The sequence below is a fragment of the Ranitomeya variabilis genome, chromosome 4 (assembly GCF_051348905.1).
Source record: "Ranitomeya variabilis isolate aRanVar5 chromosome 4, aRanVar5.hap1, whole genome shotgun sequence".
Classification (NCBI taxonomy): Eukaryota; Metazoa; Chordata; class Amphibia; order Anura; family Dendrobatidae; genus Ranitomeya; species Ranitomeya variabilis.
In genome coordinates this window covers 298,699,001-298,722,994 of record NC_135235.1, presented here as the reverse complement: position 1 = coordinate 298,722,994, position 23,994 = coordinate 298,699,001, and the positions used below count along the sequence as shown (strand labels likewise).

Genomic DNA, 23,994 nt, shown 5'->3' with positions numbered 1-23,994 from the left:
GGGGCGTGATTATCTGTAGTAATGTGGTGGGGCGGGATTATGTGTGGTAATGTAGTGGGGGCGGGATTATCTGTGGTAATGTGGTGGGGGGGCGGGATTATGTGTGGTAATGGGGTGGGGGGGCGGGATTATGTGTGGTAATGGGGTGGGGGGGCGGGATTATGTGTGGTGATGTGTTGGGGGCGTGATTATCTGTAGTAATGTGGTGGGGCGGGATTATGTGTGGTAATGTAGTGGGGGCGGGATTATCTGTGGTAATGTGGTGGGGGGTGGGATTATCTGTGGTAATGTGGTGGGGGGCGGGATTAAGTGTGGTAATGTGGTGGGGGCAGGATTATCTGTGGTAATGTGGTGGGGGGCGGGATTATGTGTGGTAATGTGGTGGGGGGCGGGATTATGTGTGGTAATGCGGTGGGGGGCGGGATTATGTGTGGTAATGTGGTGGGGGGCAGGATTATGTGTGGTAATGTGGTGGGGGGGTGGGATTATGTGTGGTAATGTAGTGGGGGCGGGATTATGTGTGGTAATGTGGTGGGGGGCGGGATTATGTGTGGTAATGTGGTGGGGGGCGGGATTATGTGTGGTAATGTGGTGGGGGGCAGGATTATGTGTGGTAATGTGGTGGGGGGCAGGATTATGTGTGGTAATGTGGTGGGATTATGTGTGGTAATGTAGTGGGGGCGGGATTATGTGTGGTAATGTGGTGGGGGGCGGGATTATGTGTGGTAATGTGGTGGGGGGCGGGATTATGTGTGGTAATGTGGTGGGGGGCAGGATTATGTGTGGTAATGTGGTGGGGGGCGGGATTATGTGTGGTAATGTAGTGGGGGCGGGATTATGTGTGGTAATGTGGTGGGGGGCGGGATTATGTGTGGTAATGTGGTGGGGGGTGGGATTATCTGTGGTAATGTGGTGGGGGGCGGGATTAAGTGTGGTAATGTGGTGGGGGGAGGGATTATCTGTGGTAATGTGGTGGGGGGCGGGATTATGTGTGGTAATGTGGTGGGGGGCGGGTTTATGTGTGGTAATGTGGTGGGGGTGGGCTTATGTGTGGTAACGTGGGGGGGCGGGATTATCTGTGGTAATGTGGTGGGGGGGCGGGTTTATGTGTGGTAATGTGGTGGGGGTGGGCTTATGTGTGGTAATGTGGTGGGGGGCGGGATTATCTGTGGTAATGTGGTGGGGGGTGGGATTATGTGTGATAACAGGGTGGGGGGGCGGGATTATGTGTGGTGATGTGCTGGGGGCGGGATTATGTGTGGTGATGTGGTGGGGGCGGGATTGGGATTATGTGTGGTGATGTGTTGGGGGCGCGGGATTATGTGTGGTAATGTGGTGGGGGGCGGGATTATGTGTGGTAATGTGGTGGGGAGGCGGGATTATGTGTGGTAATGTGGTGGGGGCGTGATTATCTGTAGTAATGTGGTGGGGGGCAGGATTATGTGTGGTAATGTGGTGGGGGGCGGGATTATGTGTGGTAATGTGGTGGGGGCGTGATTATCTGTGGTAATGTGGTGGGGGGCGGGATTATCTGTGGTAATGTGGTGGGGGGCGGGTTTATGTGTGGTAATGTGGTGGGGGTGGGCTTATGTGTGGTAATGTGGTGGGGGGCGGGATTATCTGTGGTAATGTGGTGGGGGGTGGGATTATGTGTGGTAACAGGGTGGGGGGGTGGGATTATGTGTGGTGATGTGGTGGGGGCGGGATTATGTGTGGTGATGTGGTGGGGGCGGGATTATGTGTGGTGATGTGTTGGGGGCGCGAGATTATGTGTGGTAATGTGGTGGGGGGCGGGATTATGTGTGGTAATGTGGTGGGGAGGCGGGATTATGTGTGGTAATGTGGTGGGGGCGTGATTATCTGTAGTAATGTGGTGGGGTGGGATTATGTGTGGTAATATAGTGGGGGGCGGGATTATCTGTGGTAATGTGGTGGGGGGCAGGATTATCTGTGGTAATGTGGTGGGGGGCGGGATTATGTGTGGTAATGGGGTGGGGGGGCGGGATTATGTGTGGTAATGGGGTGGGGGGGTGGGATTATGTGTGGTGATGTGTTGGGGGGGCGGGATTATGTGTGGTAATGTGGTGGGGTGGCGGGATTATGTGTGGTAATGTGGTGGGGTGGCGGGATTATGTGTGGTGAATGTGGTGGGAGGGCGTGATTATCTGTAGTAATGTGGCGGGGGGGTGGGATTATGTGTGGTAATGTGGTGGGGGCAGGGATTATGTGTGGGATTGTGGTGGGGTGCGGGATTATGTGTGGTAATGTGGTGGGGGGCGGGATTATGTGTGGTAATGTAGTGGGGGTGGGATTATGTGTGGTAATGTGGTGGGGAGGCGGGATTATGTGTGGTAATGTGGTGGGGGGCAGGATGATGTGTGGTAATGTGGTGGGGGGTTGGATTATCTGTAGTAATGTGGTGGGGGGCAGGATTATGTGTGGTAATGTGGTGGGGGGCAGGATTATCTGTGGTAATGTGGTGGGGGGCAGGATTATGTGTGGTAATGTGGTGGGGTGGCGGGTTTATGTGTGGTAATGTGGTGGGGGTGGGCTTATGTGTGGTAATTTGGGGGCAGGATTATCTGTGGTAATGTGGTGGGGGGGCGGGTTTATGTGTGGTAATGTGGTGTGGGTGGGCTTATGTGTGGTAATGTGGTGGGGGGCGGGATTATCTGTGGTAATGTGGTGGGGGGCGGGATTATGTGTGGTAATAGGGTGGGGGGGCGGGATTATGTGTGGTGATGTGGTGGGGCGCGGGATTATGTGTGGTGATGTGTTGGGGGGGCGGGATTATGTGTGGTAATGTGGTGGGGGGCGGGATTATGTGTGGTAATGTGGTGGGGAGGCAGGATTATGTGTGGTAATGTGGTGGGGGGCATGATTATCTGTAGTAATGTGGTGGGGCGGGATTATGTGTGGTAATATAGTGGGGGGCGGGATTATCTGTGGTAATGAGGTGGGGGGGCGGGATTATCTGTGGTAATGTGGTGGGGGGGCGGGATTATGTGTGGTAATAGGGTGTGGGGGCGGTATTATGTGTGGTGATGTGCTGGGGCGCGGCATTATGTGTGGTGATGTGTTGGGGGGGCGGGATTATGTGTGGTAATATGGTGGGGGGGCGGGATTATGTGTGGTAATGTGGTGGGGAGGCAGGATTATGTGTGGTAATGTGGTGGGGGGCATGATTATCTGTAGTAATGTGGTGGGGCGGGATTATGTGTGGTAATGTAGTGGGGGGCGGGATTATCTGTGGTAATGAGGTGGGGGCGGGATTATCTGTGGTGATGTGGTGGGCAGCGGAATTATGTGTGGTAATGTGGTGGGGGGCAGGATTGTGTGTGGTAATGCGGTGGGGGGGCGTGATTATGTGTGGTAATGCGGTGGGGTGCGGGATTATGTGTGGTAATGTGGTGGGGGTGGGATTATGTGTGGTAATGGGGTGGGGGTCGGGATTATGTGGTGATATGTTGGGGGGTGGGATTGTGTGGTAATGTGGTGGGGGGCGGGATTATGTGTGGTGATGTGGTGGGGGGTGGGATTATGTGTGGTAATGTGGTGGGGTCGGGATTGTGTGTGGTGATGTGCGGATTGTGTGTGGAAATGGGGTGGGGGTGAGATTATGTGTGGTGATGTGGTGGGGGCGGAGCTACTGTGCAGGGGGCGGGATTAGCGAGTAATCACAATGCCTCTTATATATATAGATATATATATAAAATCTGTGTGAAATAAAGGTACGTGACTATGATTACTTATGCACAGCTCTTAGAAAAGGTGAAATCACCAGCAGGGACCAGGAATCCCTGGAAAGGTGTTATAGTCCCAGTCTAATGGGGCAACTTGTTATTGATCCACGTTGAGTTGTACAGGACTGTTCACATGTGATGTGTTACAGATCATGGCTGTAACTACTTAAGGGGGTGACCGGCTGGGGCTGTCGAGTGGCAGCACTGAAACGGCAGGGGCTTTAACAGGTAAGTAAATGAACAGCCCCTTTAATGCGACATGCTTGGGTGCAGACTACATGGAATATGACTTGGTGGAGCACAGGTACCCCATGTTACATGTCACAACGTATAAAATATTAATCTGATTTTCAGCCACCTGACCGGTCTAGTCGGTGCCGATTACTCTAGTAAGGATTGATACTGTCTTGAGAACAATGGTGGAACCACTGTATCCCGTGATCTTGCGACCTGCGGCCGTACAGGACTCAATGCAGTGATTGACGTCGTTCTGTCTGTACCTTCTTGGACATGGCCTGTATCTGCATCTCCCGCTCCTTTAGTTCTCTCTGTAAAGCTTCCTTTTCAAACGCAGATTTTTGGAGTTTGGACTTGTTGGATGAAACTTCTTTCTGCAGGGAGGAAATTGCTCCTGAAAATATAGAAAACAAAAAGGTATGCAATCAATCATATTACAGTTTTGCGTCTATATAGGGGCAATCTGAGAGGGGTCCTAGTGACTAAAGCCCCCCATACCCATTACACCAATGTCAGTCGCACCTGTCGATATTATAGGTTTCAGCTGACATGCTAATGTGTATAGGGGCACTGGACGACTGATTATCGCGGGAGCATCAGGCATGTCCAATTCTGACTGCTGATCACTTTGTTGTCCCGGACATAAGCCGCTGGCAGAGATGTATGTCCTGTGTATGGCAGAGATGGCCAAGGGGGCTTTCGGCAAAACAATCATCTGAATAATCATTGGCTGACAGCAAGTATAGGGGGCTTTAAAAGGAATAAGTCATTTGACATATTTACTTGCAGATATGGGGTTTAATCTGCAGGGTAATTGTGTTCTAAAGCAGTGCAGCTGCCGCACTGAGAGCCCCTCTGCCAGGAGGAAATGAACTTTATTCCAGCCAAAAAAATCCGAATTTCAGCCATAGAGATGCGGCTGATGCAGCTTCAGTTACCACATATGCCTAGTGAATTGTGTCTGTAACTGTGCCCCAGTACAGCAATGAGACCGCCTCAGTACAGAGCGAACTGTACTTTCTATCATACAGGCCCCTCAAAGTCACTTCAAATGTGAAGTGGTCCCCCCCCCAAAAAAAAAAAAATAATAATTTTGTTAGAAAAATGAGAAATTGCTAATCAACTTTTAACCCTTCTAAATTCCTAACAACAAAATTATATTTTCAAAATTGTTCTGATGTAAAGTAGACATGTGGGAAATGTTATTTCTTAACTATTTTGTGTAACATAACTCTCTGTGGTGTAAAGGCAATAAAAAAAAAACGAAAAGTTTGAAAATTGCGAAATTTTCTAAATTTTTGCCAAATTTCCATTATTTTTCACAAATAAATGCAAGTCATATCAAACAAATTTTACCACTAACATGAAGCACAATGTCACGAGAAAACAGTCTCAGAATCAATGGGGTACGTTGAAGCATTCCAGAGTTATTTCCACATAAAGTGACAGTGGTCAGAATTGTAAAATTTGGCCCGGTCGGGACGGTGAAAACTGGCTTTGGGGTGAAGGGGTTAAAGTGAATGTGGCTGGGTGCTATTCTACGAGAAACTGTCAACAAGTGTGGCGCTCTTTTTGAAGCAAACAGCCATATTTTCTTAACCTTCTACAACCCTCTAATACAAATATTTTATAGGGCTGGAAACCCTAGAAGGAGTCTCCTGTCTTTAAGATCTATAGGAATCGATGGTGGATGGTGCTAAGGTGAAGATCATTGTCCAGATCTATCAATATATTTGACATAGAAAACCCATTTAGTGATGTATTCTGGGTGCTGGTGGCATAGACACATCAGTACCTTTAGATATCTCATAGTCCTTCCTGATGATCTCTATGACCTCCTTTAGTTTCTGGATCAGCTGACTTTTATCTTCAGGTTGATCTATAGACACACCAGACGTTTTCTCGTCTTCTTTTGGGGCTACAGGGAGTCCATTTGTTTCTTTTGATGTCAAGTCGTCAATTAAAATCTGATCAAAAATAAACACAACATTCTAATGAGAACCAGCAGAACTCAAGGAAACAGTCAGGAAGCTGGGCGTCTGACATACACCAGTTTAGCTGAGCTCCTATCACTGCTGGGGAGGGGGGATAGTTTTTCCTACATTAGATTCCTGCTCCAAGATACAATAAGTAAGCTCAGAGCGGGCAAGGAATAGTAGGAGATTTCAGCTCTGAAGCCTGAATAAAAAAGTGAATGCTGCCCTGGATTATAAAACAGGCGGCATCACAGCATTGTTCAAAAATATTGTATGCCAAGGGTTACTCAATTTTATTTTCTTCCCGCCTAGAAAAGGCACAATAGTCCGTCCATAAAAATGACGTTTTACCTCTGTTTCTAGGAGTATCACTTGGCTTTTTCTCCGCTTTTCAGACACACTTTCCATAGAGGATACAGTGGATCCACTCCTTTCCAAACTTGTAGATGGATCCTTATGGCTTGATCCAGACTGCGAATTTCCGTCTGGTATACCTGCGGTGTATTCTTCTTCAGGCACAAGTAATTCATTCTCTTGGTATGGATGATCAGATGTCTTGTCCTGTAGAAACAAAAAATAGGTTGTCTGCAAGAAGTTTATATTTTGTGTTCTAGGCTCCGAGCGTCAGTCTGGAGGGGGTAAAGCCATTGTAATAATATCGATGAACTATAATAGAGCGAGAATCATTAGTCTGGGCTCACACCTCGGGGTATTGGTAACTCAGAGGGTGCACACCGGGAATCTGGCGCATGCCTCAGTCCTGTGCTTTTAATAGGAGCAATGCAGTGTATGATTACTCTCTTGGGAGTACATTGAAGGAGGCTGTCTCATGAGATATATTAATGTCATAACTGCTAGATGCCAGCTATCAACATAACATGGGTACCCCAAATTCGCATTCAAGCCACATTCCAGCCACCAGAGAGAGGAGAAGTGCTGGGGCACGCACTATATCTCTCCATGCATTGCTATGGGAGTTTCGCTAACAGCCAAGAGTATGTTCGGGTAGCAGTCAGAACTCCGAGAACAGTGAAAGGCGGAAGATGGTGTAGCGCCCCCACCGCCGCAGGGCCGAGGGGTACCCGGTACCGGGCCTCTGGGTCTCTGCTCTGGGGTTGTCACGGCGGCTAGGCCCCGGTCCGTGACCCTGCCGTGGGGCGCACAGTGAATAAAGGGATATGGATGATGGTAGTGGTGATGGTGATGCTGTGGTGCGGTGCAGTAAATAACGAGGACACCAGGTTGCAGTCTCTTTACCTCTTTACTGAAGATCTCTGGGTCCTCAGTCCGGAATACGGTTCACCAGGCTGCGCAAGTCCGGCCGGTCCAATGGCACCTCCAGAGTTCTCTTCACAGGTGGAAATCGGTGCCTTCCTTCTAGCGCTATGTGTTGCGGTCCTTCCCTGCTGTGCTTACGGAAAGTCCCCACAACCGTTGTGTCTGTTTCTTAAGTTCCCTCACAACTCGATTAAATGATGTTCTTCTAATCCTCCGTCCCTCCCTGATATTCTGGTTGGAACGGCACCCGTTTGACGGGTAGGCTCGGAGCTCTTCCGGGACCCTAGAGTCGCCCCTCTCCACAAGGTGCCCCCCAAGACTTCATAGGTGATTTGTGTGAGACAGCCCGCCTTAGACTGACTGTCCTGCCGCTGTTTAGAGTATTGCTTGAAGCTGAATGTTATGATACTCCCTCGGCGTTCCGGCCACCGGTAGTGCGCCTCAGCAGGATGTTGCTCCGGTCTTGCAGCACGACTCCTACTGGTATTCTCCTATTGCTTGATCTCGTTTCTCACTCAGCACAATCTATCTCGCTTCTAGTCCTTTCTTGGGCCCCGCCGCTTCCCGGAGCTGGCGCGGACCCATTACGTTTTTTCAATGCCAAGCCTCTGTCAGGATCCCACCCCTGACAGAGACCCTACTGTCTCTTCCTCCACAACACCCTCTGCCACCAGGTGTTGCTTCGTCCAATCCAGTCAGCTTTCTGATCTAACTTCCTGCCTGACCCCCAGTTTACCCACTATGGTGGGGAGTGGCCTAATGAATAGCACCCTTAGCTCCCCCCGGAGGCCCAGCTGTGAAATGTATTGGTGTCTGTGATACCTGATCAGATGAACTCCTTCAGTGCCATCGGACGCACCGTAGCTCCCCATAGTGGCGGAGCCACAGTACTGCAACGACCAGGACTCTGGGGCGCTGCACTGGCATATGAGTCATCACCTCTCCTCTTTCTGGTGGTTGGACACTGGATAGAATGGGGGATCGGGGAACCTGCTTTTTGGAGATAGGTGTGGGTCCCATCTATGCCATAAATGACTCTTGTGAGACAGCCCCTTTAAGTAAGGGGTGCTTGGTTTTGAGGCATAGACGTAGAGGTTATTCTTCCCCCACTACAATCTGAATACAAAATTAAAAGGGTTTTTTTTTCCATGTCATAAACCTAGGAAGAAAAGGCAATGTATGACTCGATGACCATTATATAGCATAAGTGGCGAAGGGATTCCATTTTTTTAACTGAGCATGCTCCGATTTTTGGGGGATCAAATTAGCTGGATCAGCTAGTCGGATCCGGCAAAAAAAGGGATCCGTCGCATCAGTTTTTCACAATCTGCGACGGATCCGTTTTTTTCACAATTAGATGGATTGTGACTGATGGCTAAAAACTGATGTGTGAAAGCAGCCTTGTGTTTTTTGGTGTCTTTTGATACCTTCTTTTACACCTCACCTCTTCTCTCCTGATAAGAGCAGAGACAGATCTGTGGACATCATTGTGGAGCTGGGACACTTCGTTCCTCAGGCTGGAGATGATCTGATCTTTCCTCTTGCATTCTACCTCATATCTGGAAAGCCGGTTTATCTCTTCTCCCAGTTTAAGAAGACAACGCTCCTGAGAACACATACATGCATAATGAGACACAACTTATTCACAAAATAGCAAGTTATCACCTACTTATATCATATGGGATAATTATCTGATTGCTCTTCAATGCAGCGGAGCTGCAATATCAGGCAACCCATGGGGATGGATGAAGCGAGGGAGGGAGCAAGGGATGAAGGGAAAGATAGACAGGAAGGGAGGGATGGATGGATGGATAAGGAGGGAGGAATGGAGGGATGGATAGGGAGGGAGGAGTGGACAGGAGGGAGGGAAGGATGGCTAGATGGACAGGGAGGGAGGGAGAGAGGGATGGATGGATAGGAAGGGAGGAATGGACAAGGAGGGAGTAATGGAGGGAGAGATGGACAGGGAGTGAGCGAGGGATGCAGGGATAGATGGACAGGGAGGGAGGGAGAGAGAGATGCATGGAGGGAGCGAGGGATGAAGGGATAGATGGACAGGAAGGGAGGGATGGATGGATAAGGAGGGAGGGATGGATAGGGAGGGACGAATGGACAGAAGGGAGGGAAGGATGGATAAATGGACAGGGAGAGAGGGGTGGATGATAGGGAGGGAGGAATGGACAGGAGGGAGGGAAGGATGGATAGATGGAAAGGGGGTTAGAGAGGGATGGATGGATGGATGGATGGATGGATAGGAGGAATGGACAAGGAGTGAGTAATGGAGGGAGGGAGAGATGGATGGAGGGATAGATGGACAGGTAGTGAGCGAGGGATGCAGGGATAGATGGACAGGGAGAGTGGGAGAGAGGGATAGATGGACAGGGAGTGAGTGAGGGATAGATGGACAGGGAGGGAGGGAGAGAGGGAAGGAGGGATGGATGTATGGATGGACAGAGAGGGAGGAATGAATGAAAGAACAGGGAGGGTGGGATGGATGGAAAGGGATGGAGGTGCAGACGGACATAGATATACCTTCTCATTGAGAACACTGATGTACCAGGGGGTCCTAATCTCTACAGAGGTCAGGTAGGTTTGAATGTGTGGATTCCCGTTGTAATGTTGATTTCCTAAGGAGCCGTCTATGGAAGCATTACTCTTGGGAAGATCAGTACCAGTGTGGATGTGAGGAAGTTTTCTGTCTAAATAAGATAACACAACACTATGGTAGTTCCCTTATATAATCAATACATAGACATACACTCACCGGCCACTTTATTAGGTACACCATGCTAGTAACGGGTTGGACCCCCTTTTGCCTTCAGAACTGCCTCAATTCTACGTGGCATAGATTCAACAAGGTGCTGGAAGCATTCCTCAGAGATTTTGGTCCATATTGACATGATGGCATCACACAGTTGCCGCAGATTTGTCGGCTGCACATCCCAAAGATGCTCCATACAAGGCAGGATGGATCCATGCTTTCATGTTGTTTACGCCAAATTCTGACCCTACCATCCGAATGTCGCAGCAGAAATCGAGACTCATCAGACCAAGCAACGTTTTTCCAATCTTCTACTGTCCAATTTCGATGAGCTTGTACAAATTGTAGCCTCAGTTTCCTGTTCTTAGCTGAAAGGAGTGGTACCCGGTGTGGTCTTCTGCTGCTCTAGCCCATCTGCCTCAAAGTTCGACGCACTGTGCGTTCAGAGATGCTCTTAGGCCTACCTTGGTTGTAACGGGTGGCGATTTGAGTCACTGTTGCCTTTCTATCAGCTCGAACCAGTCTGCCCATTGTCCTCTGACCTCTGGCATCAACAAGGCATTTCCGCCCACAGAACTGCCGCTCACTGGATTTTTTTTCTTTTTCGGACCATTCTCTGTAAACCCTAGAGATGGTTGTGCGTGAAAATCCCAGTAGATCAGCAGTTTCTGAAATACTCAGACCAGCCCTTCTGGCACCAACAACCATGCCACGTTCAAAGGCACTCAAATCACCTTTCTTCCCCATACTGATGCTCGGTTTGAACTGCAGGAGATTGTCTTGACCATGTCTACATGCCTAAATGCACTGAGTTGCCGCCATGTGATTGGCTGATTAGAAATTAAGTGTTAACAAGAAGTTGGACAGGTGTACCTAATAAAGTGGCCGGTGAGTGTATATTTACCCCTTACAAAAGGCATCAGTTACCTGTGGAGGAAGCAGAGATGCTAAGTTTGCAGGATCCATGTGATGGTCCATAAGATGTGTGCAAGTCAATGACGTGAGAGGAAGAGTAGCTTTCCAGTGAAGACGCTGGAGTCAAAGAAAATGTAGGAGACTGCAAGGAAATGAACACGGGTGGGAAAGGTCATCCAATGTACTGCACGTACTGGAGCACAATTCAGAGGCCTAAGGGTATGTGATTCTTGTTGCAGAAACTAAGATGAAACTTTCAGAATCCTCCCTCCCCCCCAAAAAAAAATAAATAAAACTCCTCAAAAACTTTTAGTTTCCACTCAAGTTTCTGCTCCAAAACCTCCTCAGGCTATGTGCAGACAGAGTTTTCTGACACGGTCAAAAACAACAAGCTTCTCAACCTTCTTTGAGTGTTTTTTAGAGGAGCTTTTCACTTTCCTGAAGCAGTTTTGATTAGTTTTTTTTTTTTTTGAGTTTTGGATGTTTTTTTTTTCCTGCAGCCTTTTCATTGGACAATGCTTAGCACAATCCATCATGATCCGCTCAAAAGAAGTGACAGAAAGTTTTTTCCCAACAGGTATTTTTCAAAACCTGAAGAAAAAAATCTGCATATGAACAGCAAAAAGTATTAATACTGAATTGAAAAGAAAAAGTCAAGCATTTTGTAGGCGATTTTTGGGCCATTTTTACAGCAAATTTGTTCCATCAAACGCCTCCAAAAACTTTGTCTACACATTAATTTTGGGGCAATACTTCACAGGGGTCCTAAAGCCTTTGTATCCTCAGCAGGTATAGAGGTGTTCTTCCCTAGGCGCAATGTACCTTCAGAGATTATTCACATGTTGCAGTCATATTACATTTTTTTTTAATAAGCAAAGATTGTGGGCCACGATTTTTGGTGTTTTGGTTTATTTTTCTTATCTCAATCATAGAATATAGGTAAAAAGAATGCATTGATTTTGATCACATGGCCATTTTTTTGGGTTTCTGGGGAACGTGAAATCAAATCAACGAAAACCACAAACAAAAACTAGAAAAATGATGCCACAACTGCAACAATGAAAAACTAATCTATTTTTTGTGTATATCAGTGGTGCTCACATATAGGTCCCCTAAGCTAGTTCAGACAGTGAAAACTACATTCAGCACACAGAGCCTTAGTATATGCCGCCATATAGTGCTCGAATAATGCCGACATGGCGAAACACATAAGACAATGGGGTCATGGCTATAAATATTAGGATTAGTGACGGAGGTGCTCCCTGTACCGAGGATGGATGATCCCGCAGGTCGGACACCATTACGGCTGACCCTATATACATTACTTGGATTTCGTAGCCGTGTTCCTGCACGGACTTGCTGTAGTTGTCCCTCCGTATATCCGATTTAGGGATCTTCCATACGGCTGTTTGGGGTCTGCGGGATCCCGTCCATTGCAGCTCGTTGTAAGTTCGAATCTTCATCCCCGGATTCTCTTTCATCTTTACCTTCGCATCTGTCACCATTTCAGCAGGTTCTGAAAAGCAAAATCCACCATTTATAAAGGACCATGGGGGCACAGAGGAGGGTAGAGAGGACTGGTACGAAATCAGGTTTCCGGCGTTCAGCTCCATGTCGGTAGACGAGGTCGACCAGGCTTTAGTGTTGGGATGTATCCTTGGATACAAATTAATGAAAGTGCAACCTAGAATTAGGGAAAGTTGAACCTGGCTGTAAGATTGTAGGAACGAGTCCTGAAAAATTGTGTTTACTACCTTCCATCCTAGGTCAGGTCACCCTCACCTCTGAGAACTTACATCTGACCCTAAAAAAGCTGCACCATCGCAACCCCAACAGTGGGTGCTACAGGCATTCCTAAAATCTGAAATCATAGAAAAGAAGGGTGTAAATAACAACATCATTTCAAAAGTAAAAATAAACTTTATTAATAAATAATAAAAAATAAGTACCGTACATATACAACTAGCCAAAATTGGTTCACATATCAGAAATGGTCAAATATAATACATGGTAAAGCACATTTGGTCTAAGATCATAATCAAATAATAGACATCATATAAGGAATGACAGGAACAACATAGTATAAATAGCAAATAGTGAAATACAAGTAATCAATGAACAGAGTGGTCCATATAAATATATATATATATATATATATATATATATATATATATATATATATCAGTTTCAGTATCATCTCTATGCTGATGACACACAGATCTACATCTCTGGACCAGATATCACCACCCTACTAATCAGAATCCCTCAATGTCTATCCGCTATTTCATCCTTCTTCTCCGCTAGATTTCTAAAACTTAACATGGACAAAACCGAATTCATCATCTTTCCCCCATCTCACGCGACCCCCCCAAAGAACCTATCCATTACAGTAAACGGCTGCCCACTCTCCCCAGTCCCACAAGCTCGCTGTCTCGGAGTAATCCTTGACACTGATCTCTCCTTCAAACCGCATATCCAAGCCCTTTCCACTTCCTGCCGCCTTCAACTCAAAAATATTTAATGGATCCGTACATTCCTCAACCAAGAATCTGCAAAAACCCTAGTCGATGTTCTCATCATCTCCCGCCTCGACTACTGTAACCTCCTGCTCGGTGGCCTCCCTTCTAACACTCTTGCACTCCTCCAATCTATTCTAATCTCTGCTGTCCGACTAATCCACCTGTTCCCCCGCTATTCCCCGTCCTCTCCCCTCTGTCAATCCCTTCACTGGCTCTCCATTACCCAGAGACTCCAGTACAAAAGCCTAACCATGACATACAAAGCCATCCACAACCTGTCTCCTCCATACATCTGTGACCTCGTCTCCCGGTACTTACCTACATGCAACCTCCGATCCTCACAAGATCTCCTTCTCTACTCCCTTCTTATCTCCTCTTCCCACAATCGCACACAAGGTATCTCTCGCGCATCACCCCTACTCTGGAACTCTCTACCGCAACATATCAGACTCTCACCTACCATCAAAACCTTCATAAAGAACCTGAAGACCTACCTCCTCTGGCAAGCCTACAACCTGCAGTAACCACCGATCGACCAAACCACTGCACGACCAGCTCTATCCTCACCTACTATATCCTCACCCATCCCTGGCAGACTGTGAGCCCTCGCAGGCAGGGTCATCTCTCCTCCTGTACCAGTCATGACTTGTATTGTTCAAGATTATTGTACTTGTTTTTATTATGTATACCCTCCTCACATGTAAAGCGCCATGGAATAAATGGCGCTATAATAATTAATAATAATAATAATAATAATAATAATAATAATATACTGTATATGCATCATATAAGAAACTACCTAGACCAAAAAAGTAAGATAAGAGGTAACATAATTATTTACCAAGACAGGAGTGCAGAACCAAGTACCCCTACGAGCGTTTCGGAGCCAAAGCCTTCTTCTACATTTATGGAGCAGTCCTAAGAGCATCTATAGCGCAGGTGCTACCTGTGCAACCAGCACCAGAGTCTATCTACTGTGAATGGAGCTAGCGCAGATCACTGCCTATTATGCTCTTACATAGATAAAATCATAGAATGTGAGAGTTAGAAGGGACCTCCAGGATCATCGTGTCCAACCCCCTGCTCCATGCAGATTCACTAAACCATCTCAGACAGATGTCTGTCCAGCCTCTGTTTGAGGACTTCCATTGGAGGAGAACTCACCACCTCTCACGGCAGCCTGTTCCACTCATTGATCACCCTCACTGTCAAAAAGTTTTTTCTAATATCTAATCTGTATCTTCTCAATTACGACAGCGTCTTTTAATAGGTTAGAAATGTAGGGAGTGTCCCTTTTGACAACCATCGACCAGCCACCAACACAAGACGATGACCCGTGATTGCGCTTTGTAGGAGATAGGTTTTAAAATGTATTGCATCAAGCAATCACAGATTCACAGAAATCCAATAAAAAATAGAAATATATATATATATATATATATATACACACTGTATATATATATATTTTAAATTGATAAAAGTTTATTTCTACACCCATTGTTCCCGAACGTAAATGATATAAAAAATACTAAACATATTTGGTATCACTGCATATGAATCTATTTGAATGAATAAAATATCGTAATAATTATCCCAACAGAAAAAAATGGCAGAACCGCTGTAAGTTTTTTTTTTTTCCTGTTTTCACTTCTCCACCCAAAAAAAGACTAAAAAAAATCGGAAAGTCATATGGACCTCAAAATGAAAATGTTAAAAACTACAGCTTATACTAAAAAAAAATCCCTAGTACAATTCTATTAGCTGAAAAATAATCTCTAATTTGTTCTTATCTTGAGGTCTTACGTCCTTGTTTCATTCACTTTTCACTATTTAGTGGTTTAATAAACACTATGAAATATACAACGGCTTGAAGTGCAGAATGAATCCTTGTATAATAATGCATGCACACTTATAATGCATTTTCTGGCCCTTGGACCCTAGGAGGTAACTGCTATGTGCACTGCTATGGCTGCAGTTTATTGGTTGTGACTCAAAATCTTTTACCCATGGATAATCCAAGGATAATTTTAGGGGGAAAAACTGTACTTTATGGAGCAGGGAAAGGGCCAGGATGGAGTTTGCCTTCATGAGCCGTCACCTTGAGGTGTTTGTTGTGTATGTGTTGTCTCTCTCCATACATTATTACTACAGATAAATGTTATGGAGACTTGCAGAGTCAACAGCCTTGTGGCTTCTAGTCTCTAGGATGCAAACACGAGAAAGCAATTCAATCAGAAGGTTGTAAAGAACCTGAGGGTCACAATAAGCCGCCTTTTCTATTCTGGTTAATCCCTGACTTGTGACTCCGCACGTTTCACCTGAGACCTTTGTCCAATATTCCACCTCGTACTGACCAGGGCTTGCACACATTTGCAGCGTTCCCTCCTAACAAAATTGGAAGGCAATTTGTAAGTCTGTCCTAATTGCAGGTTAAGTCTCATCATCTTAAATGAGTACAATTGTAAAGTGTTTGTCAAAACAAGCAATTTTCTAGACATTTCAAGTCCTCTCTGTTCTCAAGAACCTCTGCAGTAGAGGCCGAACCTGTGCAGGAGCACACTCCTCCCCTGCTTTCCCACTTCCTGTCCCAGGGGATGATGTGCTCCTGATTAACAATTCACACCATCAGCTTTATCTGTGTGCTGTCTGATGCTGCTACACGTGATAGGTTTGCCTCTGTAGCATTTGGAAGTGATGTGGGACTGAAGCTGGCCAGGATCGGGAGCTAACAGCACTCTACCACAATCCGGCCAGCTGTAGAGCAGCACTTACAAGCTGGACTATAAAGAGCTTGTAAGCACTGAACTCATTGCCTAGAATACCAGCCACGAGTCGCCCTCTTCTGCCAAGGTGTTAAGTATTATGGTACTTCCTTTTGATTCTTGAAAAGCTTAGTGACAACCAATATGGCCCCATTTTCCATAGGGGTTCTCACTCAACTATTTCAGTCCTGAATAGCCACTGTCCTTTAGACTTGCAGAGATACAGGATCATACTGTACCAGTTACTAACTCTCCAGTCATAATGAGCTCACTGACGGATTCTTACATAACTCATTCAACAGTTAGCAATGTGAAAAGAAACAAAGGCTTCATTAAGACTGGCATTTCATATACTAGTCTTAATGAAGCCATGCAGGAATAAGGCTAAGTTCACACTGCGTTAGCAGCAGCCCATTCAGCACATACGCTAACGGGCTGCTGCTAGCGCAAGTGCCGGCGTTTGCATCCCGCCCCCCCCCGCAGTGACGGACCCGGAAACGCTGCAGCCCGCGTCTCAGGGTCCGTCACTCAATGACGGCACATCGCTAGCGCACGCCCATTGTGGGCGTGCGCTAGCGATGCGTCCGCCATTGCATTCAATGGCAGCATTAACGGACTACATTACACCGCGTTATGCCACGGTGTAACGTAGTCCATTAAACGGGTCACACTAACGCAGTGTGAACCCAGCTTAAGGCGTGCCTAATTCTATAAGAGGCGCACACCACTTAAAGGTGTTGTCCATTACTAGGACAACACCTTTTTGATCTAAATGTTTAGCCCAGATAAAATAAAAAGCTTAAACTCACCTCCTGTGCTGGCGCCGTTCCAGCGGTGTCATCACTCGTGGTCCCGGAACCCCCATGCGGTTGTTATAATACGTGAGCCCAGCACCCAAACAGCGCTGGTGTCACTGTCCCTGCCTTCACATGAATTGAGCATGAAGAGTAAGTCCAGGCTGCAGCTCATTCCTGACTTACTCTTCATGTTCAATTCGTCAAGGATTGTAGTAACATTTCTGGTGTACTTAGCTGTGACGACACAGAATTTCTTATTAATTATGCCAGACGTAAATTGTGTAGGCCCAGAATCTTAAACTGTTGTCTGAAGTATTGACTCTTCTTGTAGGATGAATATTTACCTCTAATATCTCCTATCGTTTATTTTCTGTTATTTTTGCAAAACAGTAATGCATGGCCACTGAACAATGAGGTTTGCTGATATGATAATTACATACATTGTCCATGCTAGAAAATATATCTAGCATGGACAATGCTAGATCTCTTCATCAGGCATAGTAGTCTCGAAAGCTGCTATTTGTTACCAACTTTCCAGTTAGCCATTAAAAGGCATCAACTAATGAGGACTCTGAAATCTTAATATTTTTCTACCTACTGGCTAACATGGTACAAAGCTATGTATCTTTCCTGCATTAAAACCCTTTAAATAGCTTACAAAATCAAACAATGCAGGCTGGCCTCATTCACATCTCCCTCTCTGACCTCTGGATGCTGGTTGAAGGTCAGTTGTGAACTGTATAAAGAGACTTTTTCTTCTGGTCCGGGTAACTCTACAGATCAGCTTAGGGGACTACGTCCCTGGATGAAAGAACACAAGACTGCTTCATTGACCACCACTGAAACCCCAGAGACATCTTAAAGAACCCAGGTTGGGACAATAAGGTCACCTGGCAACATACCTCACTGCTCTCGGATAGCATCCTAATCTTGTTGTTACCTCTTCACTGTGGGGGCGTGCCAAAAGTGGGGAGCCACTTGTGGAGGTATGCGGCACTGGAAGGAGCGCTTATCTCGGTGAGTCAGCAGACGGTTTAGACTCTGTAATTTGGCTATTTGCTGAGACCATTCTGTATGCTATTGTGTGCTGGTGGTTCAATAAATTATTGCCACACTGTTTTTCCCTCACCCTGTGTTGTCTGAGTAGTGTTCTGCCTACAGAGAGAGCATAAGTTCAGCTGACGAGAGCACCCACTGACCCCCGCGTCTCCACATTTGTGATGGTTGAGAAGAAGGCATCGCCATGCGCCATCTTGCTCAAACTCCTCCCCAGCTCCTTCTCGTTTCGCAGTGGCACAAAACTGGCGTGAAAATTCCAAAAGTTGCTAAATGTTTCTGCAACTTTGTGCTGCACAAAATTCTGCGACATTTGAAGATGTTTTATGGCACAAATTTGATGTGAACACCATGATGAATTGCGGCCAAAGAGCCTGTAAAAATATTTTTTTTTGTGCCAAAATACACGCATTTAAGGGAAAACAAATTGTCCCTCATGGTGGACAGAAATGGGCTCAAGGTTTGCACATGATTACTGATCGCATAGAGACAAATAATTTAAAGGATTCTCCGAATATAATGTATGGACTGTCTATCCCTATGTACTGACTTGTCAAACACCGCTCCACTAACTCCAGCAGTGCTATAGAGACCACAAAGGTCGCCCTCACAAAAGAAGAGAAACAAATCAGCCAGAACACTCCCCAAGCAGAATGTATAGCCCCAGCCTCTCCAGGCAGGGTCATGGAGCTGCCATGGAGGAAAATAACAAACATATTAAGAAAGTTGGAGCAGAGCCAGACAGCGAGCGATGGGGATCTGCCTTCTAACAATCGGTAGCACCTAACATTACTGAATGCTAACTAGTAACAAAGATTAATGTTCACCATGACATCAACCTTTGACCATGACGGGTAATCACGGCAATCCAGTGACTCACTGAAGATTTATAATGACAATCACCATGGAACAAAAGAAACGTCTAGTAGGTCAGGTAGAAGGAGAAAAAAAAACTTACAAAAAATTACTTTAAAAAGTTACAAAAACTTCAAAATATTACTTTAAACGTTTTCAAAACACACAGCTGCTAACAATGTGAGCGGTACTGCTCATAGACAGAGGTGCTGACGCGTTTCTCGCCTACTAGAGGCAATCAGGGCTTATGACTGGTACCTATTGTATTGAACTCATTTATATCCATGGATAGTTTAAGGCAGGTGAGTTTCACATTTGGGGTAATTCACGAGACAGAATGGCGGCTGTGTTTGCTCATCTGTGTGCAATTTCTGCCTTTAGTGAGTAGAAATAGCAGAATCACATGGCAGCAATCTAGTCTACTGTATTCTGTACTGTCACTTCTACATGCAGAGAAGCGATTGATTGCACAAACGACAAGTCCTGAGCATGGAGAGTGGAGAAAGTAATGCAAATTGTATGGTCACTGTGGCTGGCACTGGTATAGGGGAACTGTGGCTGGCACTGTTATTGGGGAACTGTGGCTGGCACTGGTATTGGGGAAGTGTGGCTGGCACTGTTATTGGGGAACTGTGGCTGGCACTGTTATTGGGGAACTGTGCCTGGCACTGCTATTGGGGAAGTGTGGCTGGCACTGTTATTGGGGAACTGTGGCTGGCACCGTTATTGGGGAACTGTGGCTGGCACTGGTATTGGGGAACTGTGGCTGGCACTGTTATTGGGGAACTGTGGCTGGCACTGTTATTGGGGAACTGTGGCTGGCACTGTTATTGGGGAACTATAGCTGGCACTGTTGGGGAACTCTGGCAGGCACTGGTATTGGGGAACTCTGGCTGGCACTGTTATTGGGGAACTGTGGCTGGCACTGGTATTGGGGAAGTGTGGCTGGCACTGTTATTGGGGAACTGGCTGGCACTGTTATTGGGGAACTGTGGCTGGCACCGTTATTGGGGAACTGTGGCTGGCACTGGTATTGGGGAACTATAGCTGGCACTGCTTTTGGGGAACTGTGGCTGGCACTGGTATTGGGGAACTATAGCTGGCACTGGTATTGGGGAAGTGTGGCTGGCACTATTATTGGGAAACTCTGGCTGGCACTGTTATTGGGGAATTGTGGCTGGCACTGTTATTGGGGAACTGTGGCTGGCACTGGTATTGGGGAACTGTGGCTGGCACCGTTATTGGGGAACTGTGGCTGGCACTGGTATTGGGGAACTATAGCTGGCACTGGTATTGGGGAAGTGTGGCTGGCACTGTTATTGGGGAACTGTGGCTGGCACTGAAATTGGAGAACTGTGGCTGACACTGTTATTGGGGAACTGTGGCTGGCACTGGTATTGGGGAAGTGTGGCTGGCACTGTTATTGGGGAACTGTGGCTGGCACTGGTATTGGGGAACTGTGGCTGGCACCGTTATTGGGGAACTGTGGCTGGCACCGGTATTGGGGAACTGTGGCTGGCACTGGTATTGGGGAACTGTGGCTGGCACCGTTATTGGGGAACTGTGGCTGGCACTGGTATTGGGGAACTATAGCTGGCACTGGTATTGGGGAAGTGTGGCTGGCACTGTTATTGGGGAACTGTGGCTGGCACTGGTATTGGGGAACTGTGGCTGGCACCGTTATTGGGGAACTGTGGCTGGCACCGGTATTGGGGAACTGTGGCTGGCACTGGTATTGGGAATTGTGGCTGGCACTGTTATTGGGGAACTGTGGCTGGCACCGTTATTGGAGAACTGTGGCTGGCACTGAAATTGGAGAACTGTGGCTGGCACTGTTATTGGGGAACTGTGGCTGGCACTGGTATTGGGGAAGTGTGGCTGGCACTGTTATTGGGGAACTGTGGCTGGCACTGGTATTGGGGAACTGTGGCTGGCACCGTTATTGGGGAACTGTGGCTGGCACCAGTATTGGGGAACTGTGGCTGGCACTGGTATTGGGAATTGTGGCTGGCACTGTTATTGGGGAACTGTGGCTGGCACCGTTATTGGGGAACTGTGGCTGGCACCGTTATTGGGGAACTGTGGCTGGCACTGTTATTGGGGAACTGGCTGGCATTGTTATTGGGGAACTGTGGCTGGCACTGGTATTGGGAAACTATAGCTGGCACTGGCATTGGGGAAGTGTGGCTGGCACTATTATTGGGAAACTCTGGCTGGCACTGTTATTGGGGAACTGTGGCTGACACTGGTATTGGGGAAGTGTGACTGGCACCGTTATTGGGGAACTGTGGCTGGCACTGGTATTGGGGAACTATAGCTGGCACTGGTATTGGGGAAGTGTGGCTGGCACTGTTATTAGGGAACTCTGGCTGGCACTGTTATTGGGGAACTGTGGCTGGCACTGTTATTGGGGAACTGTGGCTGGCACTAGTATTGGGGAACTGTGGCTGGCACCGTTATTGGGGAACTGTGGCTGGCACCGGTATTGGGGAACTGTGGCTGGCACTGGTATTGGGGAATTGTGGCTGGCACTGTTATTGGAGAACTGTGGCTGGCACTGGTATTGGGGAATTGTGGCTGGCACCGTTATTGGGGAACTGTGGCTGGCACCGGTATTGGGGAACTGTGGCTGGCACCGGTATTGGGGAATTGTGGCTGGCACTGTTATTGGGGAACTGTGGCTGGCACCGTTATTGGGGAACCGTGGCTGGCATTGTTATTGGGGAACCGTGGCTGGCACTGTTATTGGGGAACTGTGGCTGGCACTGTTATTGGGGAACTGTGGCTGGCACTGTTATTGGGGAACTGTGGCTGGCACCGGTATTGGGGAACTGTGGCTGGCACCGGTATTGGGGAATTGTGGCTGGCACTGTTATTGGGGAACTGTGGCTGGCACCGTTATTGGGGAACCGTGGCTGGCACTGTTATTGGGGAACCGTGGCTGGCACTGTTATTGGGGAACTGTGGCTGGCACTGTTATTGGGGAACTGTGGCTGGCACTGTTATTGGGGAACTATAGCTGGCACTGTTATTGGGGAACTGTGGCTAGCACTGGTATTGGGGAACTGTGGCTGGCACCATTATGGGAGAATTGTGGCTGGCACCGTTATTGGGGAACTATAGCTGGCACTGTTATTGGGGAACTGTGGCTGGCACCATTATGGGAGAACTGTGGATGGCATTGTTATCGGAGAACTGTGGCTGGCACTTTTGAGACTTTAATGCGTTCCAAACCAAAGGTTGCGCAATCTTATAACATTATGTTAACAATCTCCATATACTACTATATAAGGTCTGTGTATCATCTTAATAATTCATTATGCTTTTCCAATACATCTTTTAAAGAAAGAAAAGTTAACTTTTCGGGATTTTTTTTTTTATTATTTGCCCCCCCCCCCCCCCCCCCCAAAAAAAAAAAAAAAAAAAATAGTAAAACCCGATGTGGGAAAACTTATGTAATACATTGAGGCAGACACCGTAACCCCGTTATTACGTTATTCTCCCATCGGTTTGTCATGATCTCTCTTCTCTCTTGCGACATTACAAGTTACTGTGCGACTGCCACAAAAAGTTTTGTAGAAATGCAAAAACTAAGCCAACACAGCAGAAAAATCTGTAGAAGAGTCATCTCTGCAATCAAGATGTAACCAGACATCCGTCCAAAGCTGTTAAGCTCATCCAACAGACAAATCTAATTTATATTGGCACTGTGGATATTTTCTTTTTGTTAAGGGTTTCAACAATCTGCTGGGATCCAAAGCGATCAGCTGTGATCTGTGAAGATATCCAGCAGTAAGTGCTCAATTTTCTTACAGTGCCACCTCAGGAGAAATAAAGCATTACACAGTCCCCAATTAAATCAATGTAATGTTCATGTAATGCACGGACATGCGGCATGCTAGGTCATTCTCTGCTTTGGCTAATCGAATAAGGAAACCTCTTTTTATGAATTTGGAATTTTATAATAACAAAAATGTGATATCCCTTTAAGTCTCACCTCATCTTGTAGTCAGGAGGCATCTACAGCTGGTATCAAGTGTGCCCCCCTAACACTGGACTAGTAGAAACATTGAGGAGCAGCAGCTGCAGCGGAGCAGGGGGCCCGGGCCCGATCTGGTACGTGCAGAATAGTGACCACGTGCCACTGCCTTGTCACCTCCACAATAAGACTTGCTACATTCTTTCATTGTGGAATGTCAGGGTGAAGCTGTGATTGGTTGTGCACCGGGTTGCTAGGAGACTGATTGTTTGCTGGTGGGGACCAAGCACTGAGTGTAGAACACTCCGCCTTCTGCATGAATGATAGAGGCTCTACATCAATAAGATATAAAAAGCAAGTAAATATCATGACGGCTGCAGTAATATATAATAATAATATATATTATATATTTAACTGCTCAAAAAAATAAAGGGAACACTTAAACGATACAATGTAGCTACAAGTCAATCACACTTCTGTGAAATAAACCTGTCCAGTTATGAAGCAACACCGATTGTGAATCAATTTCTCCTGTTATTGTGCAAATCGAACAGACAACAGATGGAAATTATAGGCAATTAGCAACACAACCTCTATTAAGAAGTGCTTCTGCAGGGGGTGACCACAGACCATTTCTCTGTTTTCATCTTTTTTGGCTGTTGTTTTGGTCACTTTTGCATTTTGTCATTGCTCTCACCCCTAGAGGTACTGTACAGTAGCATGAGGCGGTGTCTACTGTAGAACCCACAGAAGTTGCTCAGGTAGTGCAGCTCATCCATGATGGAACATCAATGCGAGCTGTGGCAAGAAGGGTACCTGTGTCTGTCAGCACAGTGTCCAGAGCATGGATCACATACCAGGAGACAGGCCAGAACACCAGGAGATTTGGAGGGGGCAGTAGGAGGGCAACAACACAGCAGCAGGACCTTTACCTCCTCCTTTGTGCAAGGAGGAACAGGAGGAGCAGTGCCAGAGCCCTGCAAAATGACCTCCAGCAGGCCACTAACATCCATGTGTCTGCTCAAACTGTCAGAAACAGACTGAGGGTGTATGAGGGCCCGACATCCACATGTGGGTGTTGTGCTTACAGTCCAGCACTGTGCAGGTCAATTGGCA

At 46.9% G+C, this 23,994-nt stretch overlaps 1 protein-coding gene across 3 annotated transcripts in view; it reads right to left on the bottom strand.

Moving 5' to 3' along the window:
- The window catches only part of CCDC27 (coiled-coil domain containing 27), a 53,745-nt gene extending 30,656 nt beyond the window's left edge, over positions 1-23,089 (bottom strand). For 2 of the 3 annotated variants that reach the window (XM_077250303.1, XM_077250302.1), the window contains exons 1-8: positions 22,897-23,034; positions 12,236-12,426; positions 10,923-11,052; positions 9,767-9,933; positions 8,679-8,840; positions 6,308-6,517; positions 5,776-5,947; positions 4,244-4,374 (exon numbers count right to left, since the gene is read on the bottom strand). In XM_077250303.1, the coding sequence (XP_077106418.1) occupies positions 4,244-4,374; positions 5,776-5,947; positions 6,308-6,517; positions 8,679-8,840; positions 9,767-9,933; positions 10,923-11,052; positions 12,236-12,415 (1,152 nt within the window). In that variant the 5' untranslated portion in view covers positions 12,416-12,426; positions 22,897-23,034. Of the gene's footprint in view, positions 1-4,243; positions 4,375-5,775; positions 5,948-6,307; positions 6,518-8,678; positions 8,841-9,766; positions 9,934-10,922; positions 11,053-12,235; positions 12,427-22,896 lie in introns of all 3 variants that reach the window. The other variant, XM_077250301.1, reaches the window with a different exon arrangement.
- Between the last annotated feature and the right edge of the window lie 905 nt (positions 23,090-23,994).